The sequence below is a fragment of the Solea solea genome, chromosome 7 (assembly GCF_958295425.1).
Source record: "Solea solea chromosome 7, fSolSol10.1, whole genome shotgun sequence".
NCBI classification, from domain to species: Eukaryota; Metazoa; Chordata; class Actinopteri; order Pleuronectiformes; family Soleidae; genus Solea; species Solea solea.
Genome location: NC_081140.1, coordinates 14,022,401 through 14,037,752, shown reverse-complemented (window position 1 = coordinate 14,037,752; position 15,352 = coordinate 14,022,401). Strand labels below are relative to the sequence as shown.

The window sequence follows — 15,352 nt, the reverse complement described above, 5'->3', positions numbered from 1 at the left end:
ATATATTTTCTGTGTGTATACAGTAATAAACTGCACGTAATTTGTGGCTGCATTTAATTTTTTTATTGGAATTTAAATCACCCAACTGAGCTATTAAAATAAACACCGTATAACAGACTTAGCAACATAGCAGCTACATTCAAGCAACGGCAGGAAACAATAGCAACAAAAAAGACACAATAAAGAAGACAACACTCAGTGGAAGTGTAGACAGCTTAATTACTGATGATTCTCTCTATGCTAATTACAGCCCTAACAAATAAAGCAGAGCTTCTTGTCAAATGTCTCCCAAGACATCATTCTGTGTAAAGGCTGTTATGAAATGTTTTTTCATTATTATGCAGATAACGACAAACTGTTCTAACAGACATGGGTTTGATGTTTAAGGTTTAACTCCTTGAGCTTATCAGTCGAAATACAATATACACCGTTCTCCCAGTTGTGACTATCCCTGGATTTAAGAGCCTCCATGACCTCAAACAGGCCTCATTTGTACAGTAGGCAGTGCATCAGTCCCATAACCTGAAGGGTGTGAGTTCAAGCCACACGTCCTTTGACATTTGTCCAGAAGTTAGCTTTGTGATGCTTCTTAAAGTGACACTTTTCCACTATACAGTTTTGGCTCAATTCTACTCATTTTTTTTGGCTTTCCATTCGGGAATCAGCTTTTTTTGTACATGAGCCGATACCAAAATGTGACATCCACAGACTGCTGATTTGTGCGACGTCCAACACAGGAATCAAACCAAACAGTGCTGTTGCTGAACTGTAGATCAGTTCAAAAGACTTAAAAATCCTGAAAACATGCATAATCTCCAACGTTTAGCGAGGAAAATCTCATGATTTTACACTGAAACCCAGCGCTTGTGAGCCCAATCACAACCGCCATATTTCAGTTCAGTAACCAAGTCTGTGGAGAACTAATCTTTTTAATGAACCGATTCCAATGATTCAGTACATAAAACGAATTGCTTTGCTCGTCGCTGGTTTGTGTGTTTGTGTCGTGTATGAAATGACACTACGATGACCTCGAGCAAGGAAGCAAGCAAAGTGAGAAAGTTTACATAGATTAAACAATTCTTCGAGTGGACTTCATGGCAAAGTCAGCACAAAAAATGAAGTGGGGTAAAGAAGAACGATAGATTAAGAGGCTGGACAAGGGAGAATATAACAGCTTTCACTTTCACTCCGCTAGCGGAGAGATACTCAGTTGTGACCTGGTTCTTTTACTGTTGGAATGCTTGCCATCTATATCTAGTAGGTCACCTAGCCCTCTTGATCATAAATCAAGTGATTGAAACAATGTGCATTAGAGCTGCAACTAACAATTATTTTCATAATCGTTTTTGTTTCTAATATACTGAAAAAAGTTTAAAAATCTGAAGGTTCAAATAGTCTCTGGGGAAATCTAGAATCTAAAATCTAGTGTACTTAACTTGTTGGTGGTCACTGATTGTCATAACATTGTAGAACGTGCAAGTTTCTTTCAACAGTTCCCTGCATTATGATAACCTATACAATATTAAACTTCACCCAACAATATTGACGTCACAAAGATATTTTACCTACAGTTTGAAATTGCCACATTTTAAGTATATAATTACCTAGAACCAGGCAAGCGTCGTCGGTAAAGCAGTTCAACAGAGTTAACATTAAATCTGAATTTCATTCATGAGAGGGCTCAAAGTGTCTTTCACAGTGATGAAATGACTGCTATTTTTGGAACCACTCTTAACATGGAAAGTAGTTTGAAGAGTGGTGAATGACTTCCAAACACTCCTACTCACATTTCATTAGGATATGAGCCTAAAAAATAGGCAGCTGCTGGGATTTATATGGAGGACCTCCAGTTTACTATAGGCAGACATTTAAATCAACTAAGCCACAAAGCCAGGTGACGATACATGTGTTCACTGAGGATGATGTGACCACAAGCCTCTTCAGGGGAGAAATGAGGTCTTCACCTTTATGATCGGTCATAGACGATATAATGCAACTTGGGAATCAATGGTTAAAAAAGAGTGGGTGGTGACGAAATTCATTCACAACATAAAAGACAAACTCATTTGCATGCATGTACAGAGAGAAAGGGACGGAGAGATTCAACTTTTAATCTCTCTTTCTGTCATAGGACACAAATACTGTCTAGGGTCTCAGACACATCCACACACATCCCCAAAATACGCATTTCCTGGGTCTGTATCTCAGCACTGTGGTTATCTTGTGTGTCAGTAAGGGCCCTGGAGAACATTCAAGTCAACACCAGTCCGGTACACACACACACACGCACATACAGTATACACACACAATGGCAAACACAGATCCTCTCTGGGATTGTTGGACATGTCTAGGCTTTTCATGCTACCCTGGTTACTCTGTGGCAGAGACTTCATACATAAACATGCACATCCAATTGCCAGCTAGACAATTTCACACCCACTGTGCATGTTTGTTCTGCACTGTGTGTTTCTTACAACGGCATGGAATGAAAAGGGGGCGGCGCTTCTGCTGTTGTTGTTGTTCAGCTTGAGGTGTCGTAATCGCAGCTAAACAATCCTAACATTTGTGTGACCCTCACTGCAGGAGGCGGTATGTTTGATGCGAGGCAATCCATAAATCATGTGACAGAGGGGCCTCTGATCCTAGATTTCCTTAACTTAGCATTTGTTCTGCTCACAGTCAATTTATCCTAAAAAAATCTCCCCATAACCTCCATCCACATTTGTGTCTCCCTTTGCCTATATCTATTCCATTTCTCTTAGATTTTATGCACTCAGCTTTTTAAGCTTTCTCTATCTCTCTGATTCCACTCCAGAACCGTGCCCTCCTGACACAGTGTGTGTGTGTGTGTGTGTGTGTGTGTGTGTGTGTGTGTGTGTGTGTGTGTGTGTGTGTATGTTTGTAGGTTTAGCCATGTGTGGTGCATGAGTCAAAAAGCAGTGTCAGCATCAGCTGTGCATGAAAGAGGCAGGGAGACAGAAGTTGCCCCGGCTTGCAGATGAGTATGTGTCTGACAGGAAACACTTCAAAACTTGAGACTGGACATTAAGTGTATGCTACGTGTGTGTGTGTGTGTGTGTAATGTGCATAAGTGTGTTGTTGAAGACAAAGGGGGGCAATAGGCTGAAAAGCAGAGCGAGCGGATGGATCAAACATGAGAAAACAGCCGAGATCAATGGTTTACAGGACACAGACTGAGATCAGTGACAACAGAATAAGCACCATGATTCACAGACAGTGACAGGGACAGAGGAGGGTGGTCGTGTTTTCTCACTGCGTGATCGCCACAAGGCATTTAAGAGCAGACTCTTTGCCGCTTTGAGTATTTGGACACATTGCAATTGACTAGCTATGAATGATCAAACGAATAAAACCTGAGTTAAAGCTTACAGTGAAGGAACTAGAGGTAGATACATGGAGCTGACCAAGTAATTGGGCAATTTTTTGCCATTTATTTGTATTACAGATTACAGAGGAAATTTAAAGTCGACCTTTATAATACAATATAAACTCCCACTATTAAATGAATATTCTTTAACAGCATAGAATGTTATTTGTTATTTGTAGGATGTAAAATTGATAAAAAGCATTCAGATTTTCAAACATTAATTTCAGGGTGCTAAAATGCACAGTGAGAAATGTGTTTTCCACACTAAATTATAGATTTTGACACGTGTGTTCAGTAAAAGGACGAGTGGTATCCCGGTGATGTCACTATGACAAATGTTGTGGCTCTGCCACAATATGGATTTTTGCAATGCTGCCATTACCTCGTACCCATCTAGGACTCTAACTCGAGTTTGGACTCGAGCAGTGATGACTCAGACAGGAACATGGCCCGCACACGCAGACTCAGAATAAGCCGCCACTTTCACATATTTAATGCTGATTAAAAATGAATGCAATTAGCTCAGCTGTGTTTTGTTCTTTCTGTTGTGGCCTTGGTAAAAAAACTGACAGACTGCTAATAAGACTTGGTGTAAGTAAAGTAAGGGAGATGGAGGTCACTCGTTTGTCTACTGACTCAGCCATGTCCCCTTGTATTAACTCATTCTCTTGTGATGTTTGTGACGACTTTTCACCAATTACTGAGGCTGCCTAATGAGCAGGGTATGAACCAGCACTAAATGAATCTGGGTCATTGTTTGCATTATTCTATAAACAGCAGGAATACATATGGTTGATAGTATTTGGATTTAAACGGGGAAGGTTCATGTAGATAGTCAATCCCAGGTTGGGCGAAGGCCAAGGCACCCAATCCCCCATTGTGCTGCCCACTGCTCCTCTACCCGGCCTGTGTGTGTTCACAACTGGTGTGTAATGAGGATGGGTTAAATGCAGAGCACAAATTCACTATCCATGACAGGACCAAAAACTGTCCACTCCTACACCTACAGTCAATTTAGAGCAGGTGTGTCCATCTGGTGGCCCACAGGCCACGTGCGGCCCTCCAATGATTACATGCGGCCCGCCCACCACAGCTGCCAGCGAGGTGATGGAATATAGACCAGCCTAGGTTTTCAGATGAACACCCTAACACAGGGCAGCAGGGTAAAACACAGAGCCATAGTGATTTATAATGCAATTCAGTTTCATTTTCTGATCCATATCTAAAGATACTGCCAATGGATCTAATGCAAGACATATAATGTATATAAATTGATGTATATACAGAGATATTAATGCAACAGCAATTCCACTTCCCGGGAGTTCCAGTTCAGTTGCCTTCTCTGTTTCATACAGGCTGTGTATTAGGTTTGGGCTGCAGTGTTAACATATGCAGTCAGTCTAGACTGATACAGGCAGAGTGATTCTGTGACACAAAGAAGCAGGCACATTTATTTCTCACCATCTTTCAGCAGCTGCAGCCTCCTTTATTTATTATTTCACTCCCTGACTAAGCAATTAATCCTTGGTCTTTCTCCTGAAATCACATTGCATACACCACGCAATAACCAACAACCGTGTGACACCGACCTCCAAATACAAAAAAGACGGTCTCCCTGGTCACTGCACCAACGTAATGCTCCAGACTTTTTTTTTTTCCACTATGAAAATGAGTCATCAGAAATTGTTAGAAAACATTAAAGGTTAGTAGATCATGCTGAGAAAACCCTGCGGGGACAATCTTCCAACCCTGAGCATGACAAACTCAATTTGGAGAGCTTTACACTGTGGTGTGTAGCTCCATCCAACACTGACTGAAGAACTAACACGTTGTGGTTACATATGTTTTACTGGCTCTCTGCCTGTCCCACAAGTGAAACCAGGGCCTTGTTCACGTTCCAAAACCCAGCAGCAACAATGCGATCTGTCCTCAGACAGCTGGAACTGCCCTCGTGTGTGAGAGCGACAGAAAGAGAGAGCGAGAGAGAGAGAAGTCTCCGTTGGAGATGAAGCAGCGAAAGCATGAAAATGAGGAGAAATGGCGAGGGAAAAAAGTGAGAGCAGAGAATATCAGAGAGTTTGCCGTCACACATAATCAATGTTTAGTCAACAGAGAAATTGAAGAGCATAAAGAGATAGAGAGAATAGATAATAGATTTTGAAAAAGTCAGCGCATAAGAGAATGAAATAGATGGAGATGGTGGAAAGAAAATTTGGACAAATGGAGCAAAATAGTAGTAGAGGAGGAAGACGGCAGCGGGGGATTCCTTTGTCATTTTTACAACCTTTTATCCATCTCAAAAAAACTGAATAATGGTAATTGAATAATTCTACTCCATACCACCCCTATCTCTTTCTCATTCTCTCCCTCTCTCTTTGTGTCTGCTGTTTCCATGCACTCATGCAGTCACCAACGATGACAAGAGTTCAAATCATCTGGTAGCGGAGTAGTGCATTGTGCATTGTGACAAGTACGGCTGAGGGACATCACAATATATTATAGAAAACTGCCAAAGACTTTACATTGTGCTCTTAAGTGTGTTTCATGGCTTCACGTAGCATTCTTTTAGCCACTTGGATGGTGTTTCACGTTCTTAATCATGGCACGGATGCAGGCAGGACACTGGCATGAAAGCAACACAAACAAACATGATGGAGATTGAACATGACACAGAACATTGGAATTTCAAAACACGAGAGGGACAGAAACCAGCCGGGACAAAACCAGGAGCTTGTACCTAAAAGGAAGGCTACAGACCAGATTCCTTAACAGTGTCATACACTACCATTCAATGTAAGAACCATCATCAAAAGGTACAAAAATAATCGATTATTTATCGATTGCTAAATGAATCATCAATTATCTTATTATTTGCTCTTGGTTTTTCATCTTCTTAAATGTGAATATTTTCTGATTTCTTTGCTCCGTATAACGAAGACAATCATTAAAACTGAATAATAATAAGATTCATCTATTATGAAAATAATCATTAGGTGCAGCAAGAGATGACGGCCACAAAAAAAACAGTTGAAAACAAAACAAAACATACAGCAAATCCTAATGAAGATGTTAGATGCAACTTACATGTTATACGACTTGGCTACATTTGCATATTCAAGAAAGGGACAAGCAAGTTATATCATTATCTAGACATCAAATGGCGTCTCAGGGATGTGATTTTGGCCATAGCCCTGTGAGCCGTTACAATACTTAGTATTGGCACTGGTCCGATACCGGCCAAAATTACTGGATCGAAAAGAGAAAAGAAAAATCTGCTATGACCCGCAAACCCTATGATGTAAATCCTCCGGTTAATACAGGCAAACATGCTTTAATGAGAGATGTCTGCCACCACAGCCATGTGGCAAGGACGTAAGTGAGGGCTGCAGACGAAAGGCAAACGCTGCATTATGTTTGAGACATGGCTGGATATGGCTGGGTGGTAAACGCATTAGCACAAATGTTTTATTAACAACTATGTTTAAAAGAGAGTCAGTCAGGAACACTCTCATCATAATTAAACCATTTATTGCAACAAATGGAAACACAGTTAGATGGCTGGTGGCTCCACTCTTTAGATGCTCCTTGGATTGGCCAAGCAGTATGCTAATCCAAACAGGCAGCGCCAGACAGGAAACCCATGTACTTGACTGAGCCCAAGCCAGAACCTGACTAACATTTATATATCTTTGAGCCTGTTAAACTCTTTGTAAGTATAGGTGCAGGCCGGAGTGGTGGCGGCAAAACTTTCCCAGTGGTGTGAGGCAGCATCGGTGTATTGTTTACGGCCGTGTACTAACACAATGTCAGACTGATAAAAAATCCATGTTGTGGATATCAGTATCATATCAGACACACAATAAGTAGTGCTGAACAATTTCTACTGTGTACCAGTGAGTGATAAACCCGTTTGTACCTCATGTCTTCCAGCAGGTCACATTCAGTCTGGTGTTTTAAGTGCAGTCTCGTCATCTGCTCTGTGTGCGTGTTTTTCAGCTCCTGTGTCACTTTGACCTGGAGGAAACATTAAAAAAAAAAAAAACATCAGGTGAAGGATTGACACATATTCATGCATCTGCTCTGCAAACATGTAACTGAGCTCCATATCCACCTATAGAAACCTTTTTCCACAATAGCCATACCAACCGACCCCACTTAGATTAAATGTTGCATGAAGTCACAAAAACATCATCAGACACCAATGTAACAAATGCAGTATGTTTATCCACCAAGACTGCAACTAACAATTCACTTTCCTTAATAGACTCTCAGTAGATTGTAAAAAAAAATACCAAACTTATTATTTAAAACCCAAAGATATTACATTTTAAATTAAACGGAAAACAGAGAATTTGAATTGAGAATTTTATGTAGAAACAATGGACTAGTAATCAAAGAAAATGTCTGGTTTTCATCAGCATAAAACAATTCTACTACCATCGCACCACTTAACTTCACTGAGTGCAAAATAGTAAAGCTGGTCAGATAAATACAATTTAAGAAAAAACATAATTCATTTCACATTCGAGTGATTTAATCAATTTATCTCTCAAAGACGTTTATGGAGATAAAAAAAAAGGAGCTCCCGAGTTACACAGAAACAATTTAACTTCAACCTTTCTTCCAACATGACTGTGCTCGGCTTCAGTAACACACATACACACAATTCCATCAGTAATTCCTCAACATCCCTCAGGGTTTTGTAAAACATTTAAAGAGGTCAGGGAAGACATTTTGCAATTAAACGCTGAGCGAGTACATATGTGAGGCCAATTTGAACACTTTCATAGACTGATTCATGTGGGCGATCAAACCAGGAGGATATAGACTGCACTCATTCATACTGTGTAGAAACAAAGAGCTCACCATCAACAAACACACACACAGACAAACACCTCCTGCAAACACACACAGGGTCACTGTTGAGGTCATTGTTTATTGTTGGGTGGATTCCATCAGCTATTCTGCAAAGAAACAGTGGGTAAATTCATGACTGTTCTGTTCTGTTCAAAGAAAACAATTAGCAACACAACATGCACACACACACATACACACGCACGCACACACAGACACACACAGCGCAAAGCTGCTTCCTTTCATGTGCCATGTCTCTGAAGATAAGGAGGGAGTGGCTCATTACATTAGCTGGGCAAAATAACTTTACATGATTTCACCTTCCATCAGTCACAGGAAAACACAGCAAGAGAGGTGGAGAAGGAGGAAGAGAAAAAGGGTGGGTGGGGGGGTGAGAAGGAGACGGGGAGACAAAGTGAGAATGAGTGAGGAGCTTGTGAGTGAGAGAAGAGGGAAGAATATTAAGTGTGATCAGATTCAGATGGGGGGGGGGAGAGAATTAAAAGACAGTCGTAGCAGTGAGATTATGACAGTGAGAGAAATGTGACGGGAATAAGTTTATTGCAGGAAGATTGAAGAGAAATTCCACATATTAGAATTATGTTACCCTCTGGGTAGTGATACCTAATCTGCTGGTAGGTTAATAACGCACAAAACAAGAAACCTGTGTCTGTCGTGTATTCTAAATCAGTTACATGCACATTTTAATGAGGAGCACAAATTACACGAGAGCAAGAAATCTGCATCGAGATGAATTATCAGGTGTTCCTGAACAACATAAAACAAGTTCTTGTGCTGCCTCGCATCCGATAAATAACATAAATTACTGCTAAACTACAGTATGAGCATGATCAGTTGGTTAACCTTATGGTAATATAATGTCAACACACAATAATACCAATACAGCAGATCGACTAATTACAGCCTCAATCAAGGTGAGGCTTCTTTAATACTGTATCCACACAGAGGTAACATCATAAAGCTCATCATAAAGAGTTACAAAGCTTTTTATTGCTCAGCTTTCATGCTGCTGGATACTGTACAAGTGTAACGTTACGTGTTTCTACGGATGCAGATTATAAGGGAGAAAGAAGATTTTACATTAGGGCTGATCTATTTTAATACATTTTTTTTTCTGATCTTATGAATAGGTTTGCATTGTAAATACAGCAATTTACTATAAAACTACTCATTTCTGTATCACTTTGTTACATCCCCCAAGAAAGAAATGACTTGAGTTACGGCAGCAGAAGAATAACAGATGGAATAATGAATAGACACAGATAATAAATAAATACAATATAAAATGTAATGCGGGATACATTCAATGTGAGGTTACATTCAACATGATGCAAAATACAAAATAAAAATGACTATGTATGGGGTGGGAATGGTATCTAAGACTTTGTAATTGTGTCCCTTGTCCTCCTCTCCACCATCACCTCTTAATTGTCCAGCTCCTGGACAACCACACAGAACTGGCCGTCCTCACAAGGTTATTAAGTTTGTTCTGCTCCCCTGGCTCCCCCCCCCCCCCCCCCCCAGTCTGGTAGTGGGCCTTCTGCAGCCTGCTGCATACATACACTGAAGGAATGGAGTCTCTGTGGCTTCTTGGAGAGAGGTGATATCTGGTGAATTTATTTGGCTTTCTAATGTTTGATAAAGGATATTTAAGTGTGATAAAAAGTCATAAGTAAATTGAAGAAGAGTGTTTTTATCTTATGTTGATTCAATGTCAATAAAAGACAATGATGCCCTGTCACGACAAGGCAATATCCAAAAGATGGCATCTTGTCATCATGGAGTTATACTGCCATGTTTATATTGCCTATCCATGTATTGCCCAGTAGGGCTGAACAATTTTGAATAAATATCGAATTGCGATGATTTTGCCTGAAATTGCAATCGCGATATGAGAGGGAATGTTTGGGAAGATCTGAATAACATATTTTAAATGATTACTGTGTGATATTTGTGCAGATCTTTGAGAAACAGAAGGTGTTTTCTTCAGTCTTTAGAATATGATGTGTATAGGTCAGGACAATATTTAATCTAAAATGGCAATTTGACACACATTTTGGCATTAACACAAATTGCGATTTTCGACTCATTTGCTAAAAGGCTGTCACGTCATTTTCATTGGAGGAACTCACTTAACTTTAGTATTGTAGGAACTTTAAAATATAAATTACATTTTTTAATTGCATAGAACAAAAAACAATTGAAAGAATCAACTGCAGATTTTGCTAATTACATTGTTTCAAAGGGAGATTTTGATTTAAAAACAATTACGCTTCAGTTATAATAGTGGCCTTTGCATACACTTTCACAATTCTCTCCACTCTCTGCTCTCTCCTCCATCTTCCTCATTGCAGGCATGAAATTACGCATCAGATTTTTGTGGGCGGAGCTAATCTTCTTCACAACACAAAATGGACATTCCACAGTTAGGCTACTGTAGAAAAATGGCTGCAAAATATGACAGCTCCTGTAAAACAAGCCCCTTGCCTAAACTACATATAAAATGCTTATCCTACAGCTATGAAAACCAAAAAGTGAACCGTTTATCGCCCTACGTCAGCTGAGATTGGCACAGCACACCCCGCGACCCTTGTGTGGAGGGTAGAGCGGTAGAAAATGGATGGATGGATGATACAATCATATTTAGAAGTTGTATACTCAACATCTGCCAATAAACCCTTCTAAATGTTACACATGGACCGGACCTTTAGGGAGCTGTAACAGTCACGTATTGATAGACTCTGGGTGTTTTGCTGTGGGCTGTGCACTCAGTGTGTCAGCCACATTGGCAGGGGGTAAAACATCAGAGTCAAACTAAATGGGGAAAGACACTGACAGCTGACAAACAGGATACCACAAAATGAATTTGACTAAACAGTGGTGCATGACAATCATGGTATCAACACCTGTGTTTTGGAGATGTGATATGACATGTTCAAGGACAGTCTGGTGTGACAAAAAAACCCAAAAAACTGAGCATAAATGGCACTGGGGGAATATGTGGTAATTAAGAGAAAACTGTGCAGAGGTTCACAGCAGGGTAATTGGCTCTCATGCATCTATTTCAGGACAACACACACTCACTCATAGCAACCAATGGAGCAGCATCTGCACACACACAGAGACAGTCTCTCTGTGTGCATGTGTGTGCATGCTCCTATATGTCCATATGTGTCACCTCTGTAGAACCTTTTCTCACAAACACACTGAACTTGTCAGGACCAGCAGTCCTCATAGAGACCAAAACATGGGCCTAATGAGGCAGAAGAAAGGGTAAAGATCTGAATTGTGGTTAGGTTAAGTTTAAACTGGTAATGGTTAAGGTATGGGGTAACGCTTTGCTTGGGCTGTCCAAATGTGTATGTGTAGGAATTGTCAAGCAAAACTATCTGTGTGAGGAAATATTGGCTGGTCCACACAACTTTAATGGGATTTTTGAGCATTAGGACCTGGTTTTAGGTTTAGGGCTAGACTTTTAGTTGTGTTAGGGGTAAGGGTAAGGGGCTATTTATTATGTCTATGAGTGTGCACACAAAGAATGGAAAACCAGCATGTGTGTGCGTGTGTGTATCAGCTCGGCATCTGATGTGACCATGCTATGGACTAAAAGATTGAAGGTCTTTCCTTCAGACAGCAGCAAGCATCACAGCGTGGAGAAACCTCAAGCTTTTGTTATCCTGTCAGCACAATAACACGCATGCTGCACCACAATCAAAACACTGGGTTATATTACTCAATTTGCTGTACGTTGACGTATACACCTTCATTTCACCCGTTTAAAGTCATTACTGGGTGGCTTATTTCAACAGACAACCCCAGCATCATATTTAGTCAGTCGTGTTAGTCCACCTTAGCGTTTTCGAGCTAACCTCCTTGACGTTGCTATAGACAGCTGCATATTATTCATGTCACCGGGTTACTAACTAACCCAGCTAGCAACCGCTGCTAATGTTGGCTAGCAAGTGTCTTCACGCTGCTGTAATGTTTCTGAATCCCGGAGCGTCAAACGCTTCGTGTGTGTTTAGTTAAGAACGCACACAACATCCTCACGTTAAGGTAGCCGCACTGTATACTACGCTGTCATTGTGTGCACACAGTCAGCCCATGCAGCGGCTTCCACATAACGGGCTCCACAAATCACTCACCTTCCTCGGCGGCGGCTGCATTTTGGAGGCTTGACATGAATGGTATTTTCCCTTAGCGAGATGTGTGTTGTAATTCCACGAGCAGGAGACAAAATCAGTGTGAGACTTTATGGGTTTTGTTTTTTTTTGGTTTCCTCAAACAAATACAAATAATCCCCAAAAAAAAAAATCCTCCCCTCCTCCTGACGACAGGGAGGGAAGAAGACGGGAGTTAGATTTGTACTCCGGCGGCCATGATTGATGATAAATGGCTGGTTTATGGAGAGAGCAGAGGCTGGAGCTGAGAGCAGTGACTGAGCACACTTGTGTTGGTGTGTACTGTACTGTGTTGTGGAACAGACAGGCGGAGGAGAAGAAGAAAAAAACAGGCGGGGGGGATGAGGATGAGGAGGGGGTGTGTGAGCGGAGATCCCCTTCGCAGCGAAGCCCAACGACGCCACCATGAGGTGATGAGTGGTACAGCACCTGTGCTCGAATCAGGTGCAGCGTCTAGACATCGGCTACGTTCAGATCAGGCTTAAGTGACTCAACTCAGACTTTTTTTTTACAGGGCTGTGTAGACACAGGAATCTGATTGACACTTCCAATTTTCAAATCAATTGACAGTCTGATTTGTGGTGAGTGAGAACGGTCATATCACAGTTCATGCAATTTGTGCCTTTCCAGGACAGACATGCCAGGCAAATGCTTGGGGCGCCCAAAGAAAAGGGGCCTCCCCAGGTGTATTTTGCAAAACAACAACCATAATGGCCACTAATTTTCCACTGTGAAATCAGAACCCCTTTAATAACCCCTTCTGATTCGTGGTAAGATCAGTTGTGCATGGAAGTATACCAGGGCCTTTAGGATGTACAGGTGATGAGGGTGGTGGGATGCTGAAGGGCCCCACTAGTGTCTTTGTCTGGGGCCCCCCCAGAGTCCAGAATCGCCTCTGTGGAGCAGTTATCTTCGACAAAAAAGGGAGACCATACTTAGTCTGCACATAATTTAATCATTTTTTAATTAAATTAAATTAAAGTAATCAAATACTTAAACATAATGTGTAAACAAAACAGGAACAAATATTGTCAGTCGGCATGGCAGCGGAAGAGAGAGAGCATCTGTGGCAGGTCTGCTTAAACAGCCTCCTGAGCTGTGTGCAGTTGTACTGCATCACTCAATCAGCCACAGCTCCACCCACCTGAAAGAGAAGGCAAAACAGCCAACAAGGGAAGCAAACATGGCCAGCCCTGAATCCATCACACCGGCAACGCAGCAAAAAATGAAGTTATAGTAAAGGAGAGTGTCATCCTCGAGAAGAAAATCCCACCCACAAATTTGCTGTGCTTCTTGATCTGAATTTCTCCCCATGCAGAATCAATAAAGGTAGAATCTTATTTCCCACTTTAACACCAAGAGGTCTCACAAATATGATCGATATTTGATAAATATGGAACTATATACCAACATTTGTCCACAATCAGGTGGACTTGGCTTTCTGTTGCACTGTAATTACAATTTACAATAACCAGGATATATGCTGCAAAAACAAATATTTGTTTATAAAGAACTGGGTTTATAAGGGCCTTGTCTGTGTTAGTCAATTGTTCAACAGGGAGGGTCATTTATTTATTTTCCTTTCAGAACACAAGTTTCCTTTGTCCAAGAGATTTTGCAGTAGTATTTGATTCTATTCACTCGGGCATTAAAATGATGTTATCATCTACAATCTCTAATGTTATGCCCAGTATTACTATACAAGGTATATACATAGGGAACTACAGTAGATTTGGAACAAACGTGATCATTACCATGGGAATTTTGGTTGCACGTACATTACTGCACAGGTGTTATCCTGTTAATGTTAATTTAGGGACATTTAGAATCAAGATTTCTTCGTTCTTTTCGTCACAGTGTAAATGAAGACCTCAGTCTTCTCTTGAACCGAAAGCTAGACATCCAAATAAGTTAGAATATAGTTTATATTGTTTGGTTTTATAATAAATTAAAAAACAACAACAACCACAACAACTATACATTCTTAATTTAATCTGCATACTAATAATGTTTCATACACACACCAGCAAATACATGAATCAGAAACCCTACTTCCAATCTTTCCTGGACACATTAAATACTTGCACAACCCGTAGCTGTGAAAACTAACCTCATACTATTGTTTCTTTTGTTAATGTTTAAATTTATTATTTTGCACCGAAGTGAATTTTAAGAATCATTCGCGCGGTATGCGCTCTTAAATTGGACCGCCTGTATCTCATATACTGTTTGTACATTGTTTAAATAAAGTTTTGTAGTAAAAAAAAAACAAAAACAAAAAAAAAACATTGACGCTACCTTATCCATGAGTACCATGGATGTACACGAAGGATTCCCTGCTCCACTGCTTCGGTCTGCTGGGGGAGACAGGAGGTTGCGTCCTACAGACCTGCATAGCAACAAGACAGCGCAGTCGATTAACGAAAATTCGATCATGGAGCAGGCCTAGAAAAATAACACATGTGAAACAATAACAAACGAGAACATGAGCACACACGAGACACCTCGCCTTTACTCAAGTTAAGATTTGACTGCACGCTAAATAGGCGCTTATTTATTACACTATATTACAGTATTATTGTGCCAAAAATACAATTGTGTACTTCAAAAACACCATATGTATAATTTCATATAGCCACTGGGTTTGGAAATGGATGCTGAGTGAACAATTACAGTAGTACATTGTAATGGAGGATGTCCAAGATAGACAGATAGATGGAAGCTGGAAGGACATTCGTATTTTACTTCATGCTCCCTACGTGCTGCAGCCAAGGTTAAGGTTAAGGACTGTGTAATGATTAATACTGGGATTCTGGAGCAGGTAAGACATTAAGTAGGCTACTCTCCTTCTTCCACCTTTTCTGTCAGTATAACACTTTAAAATAACAAATTCAGACACATGCACACA

The 15,352-nt window shown here is 40.6% G+C and overlaps 1 protein-coding gene across 3 annotated transcripts in view; it reads right to left on the bottom strand.

Moving 5' to 3' along the window:
* LOC131462681 (F-BAR and double SH3 domains protein 2-like) overlaps positions 1-12,716 on the bottom strand; it is a 51,987-nt gene extending 39,271 nt beyond the window's left edge. For all 3 annotated transcript variants that reach the window (XM_058634104.1, XM_058634106.1, XM_058634107.1), the window contains exons 1-2: positions 12,409-12,716; positions 7,305-7,402 (exon numbers count right to left, since the gene is read on the bottom strand). In XM_058634104.1, the coding sequence (XP_058490087.1) occupies positions 7,305-7,402; positions 12,409-12,429 (119 nt within the window). In that variant the 5' untranslated portion in view covers positions 12,430-12,716. The remainder of the gene's footprint in view (positions 1-7,304; positions 7,403-12,408) is intronic.
* Between the last annotated feature and the right edge of the window lie 2,636 nt (positions 12,717-15,352).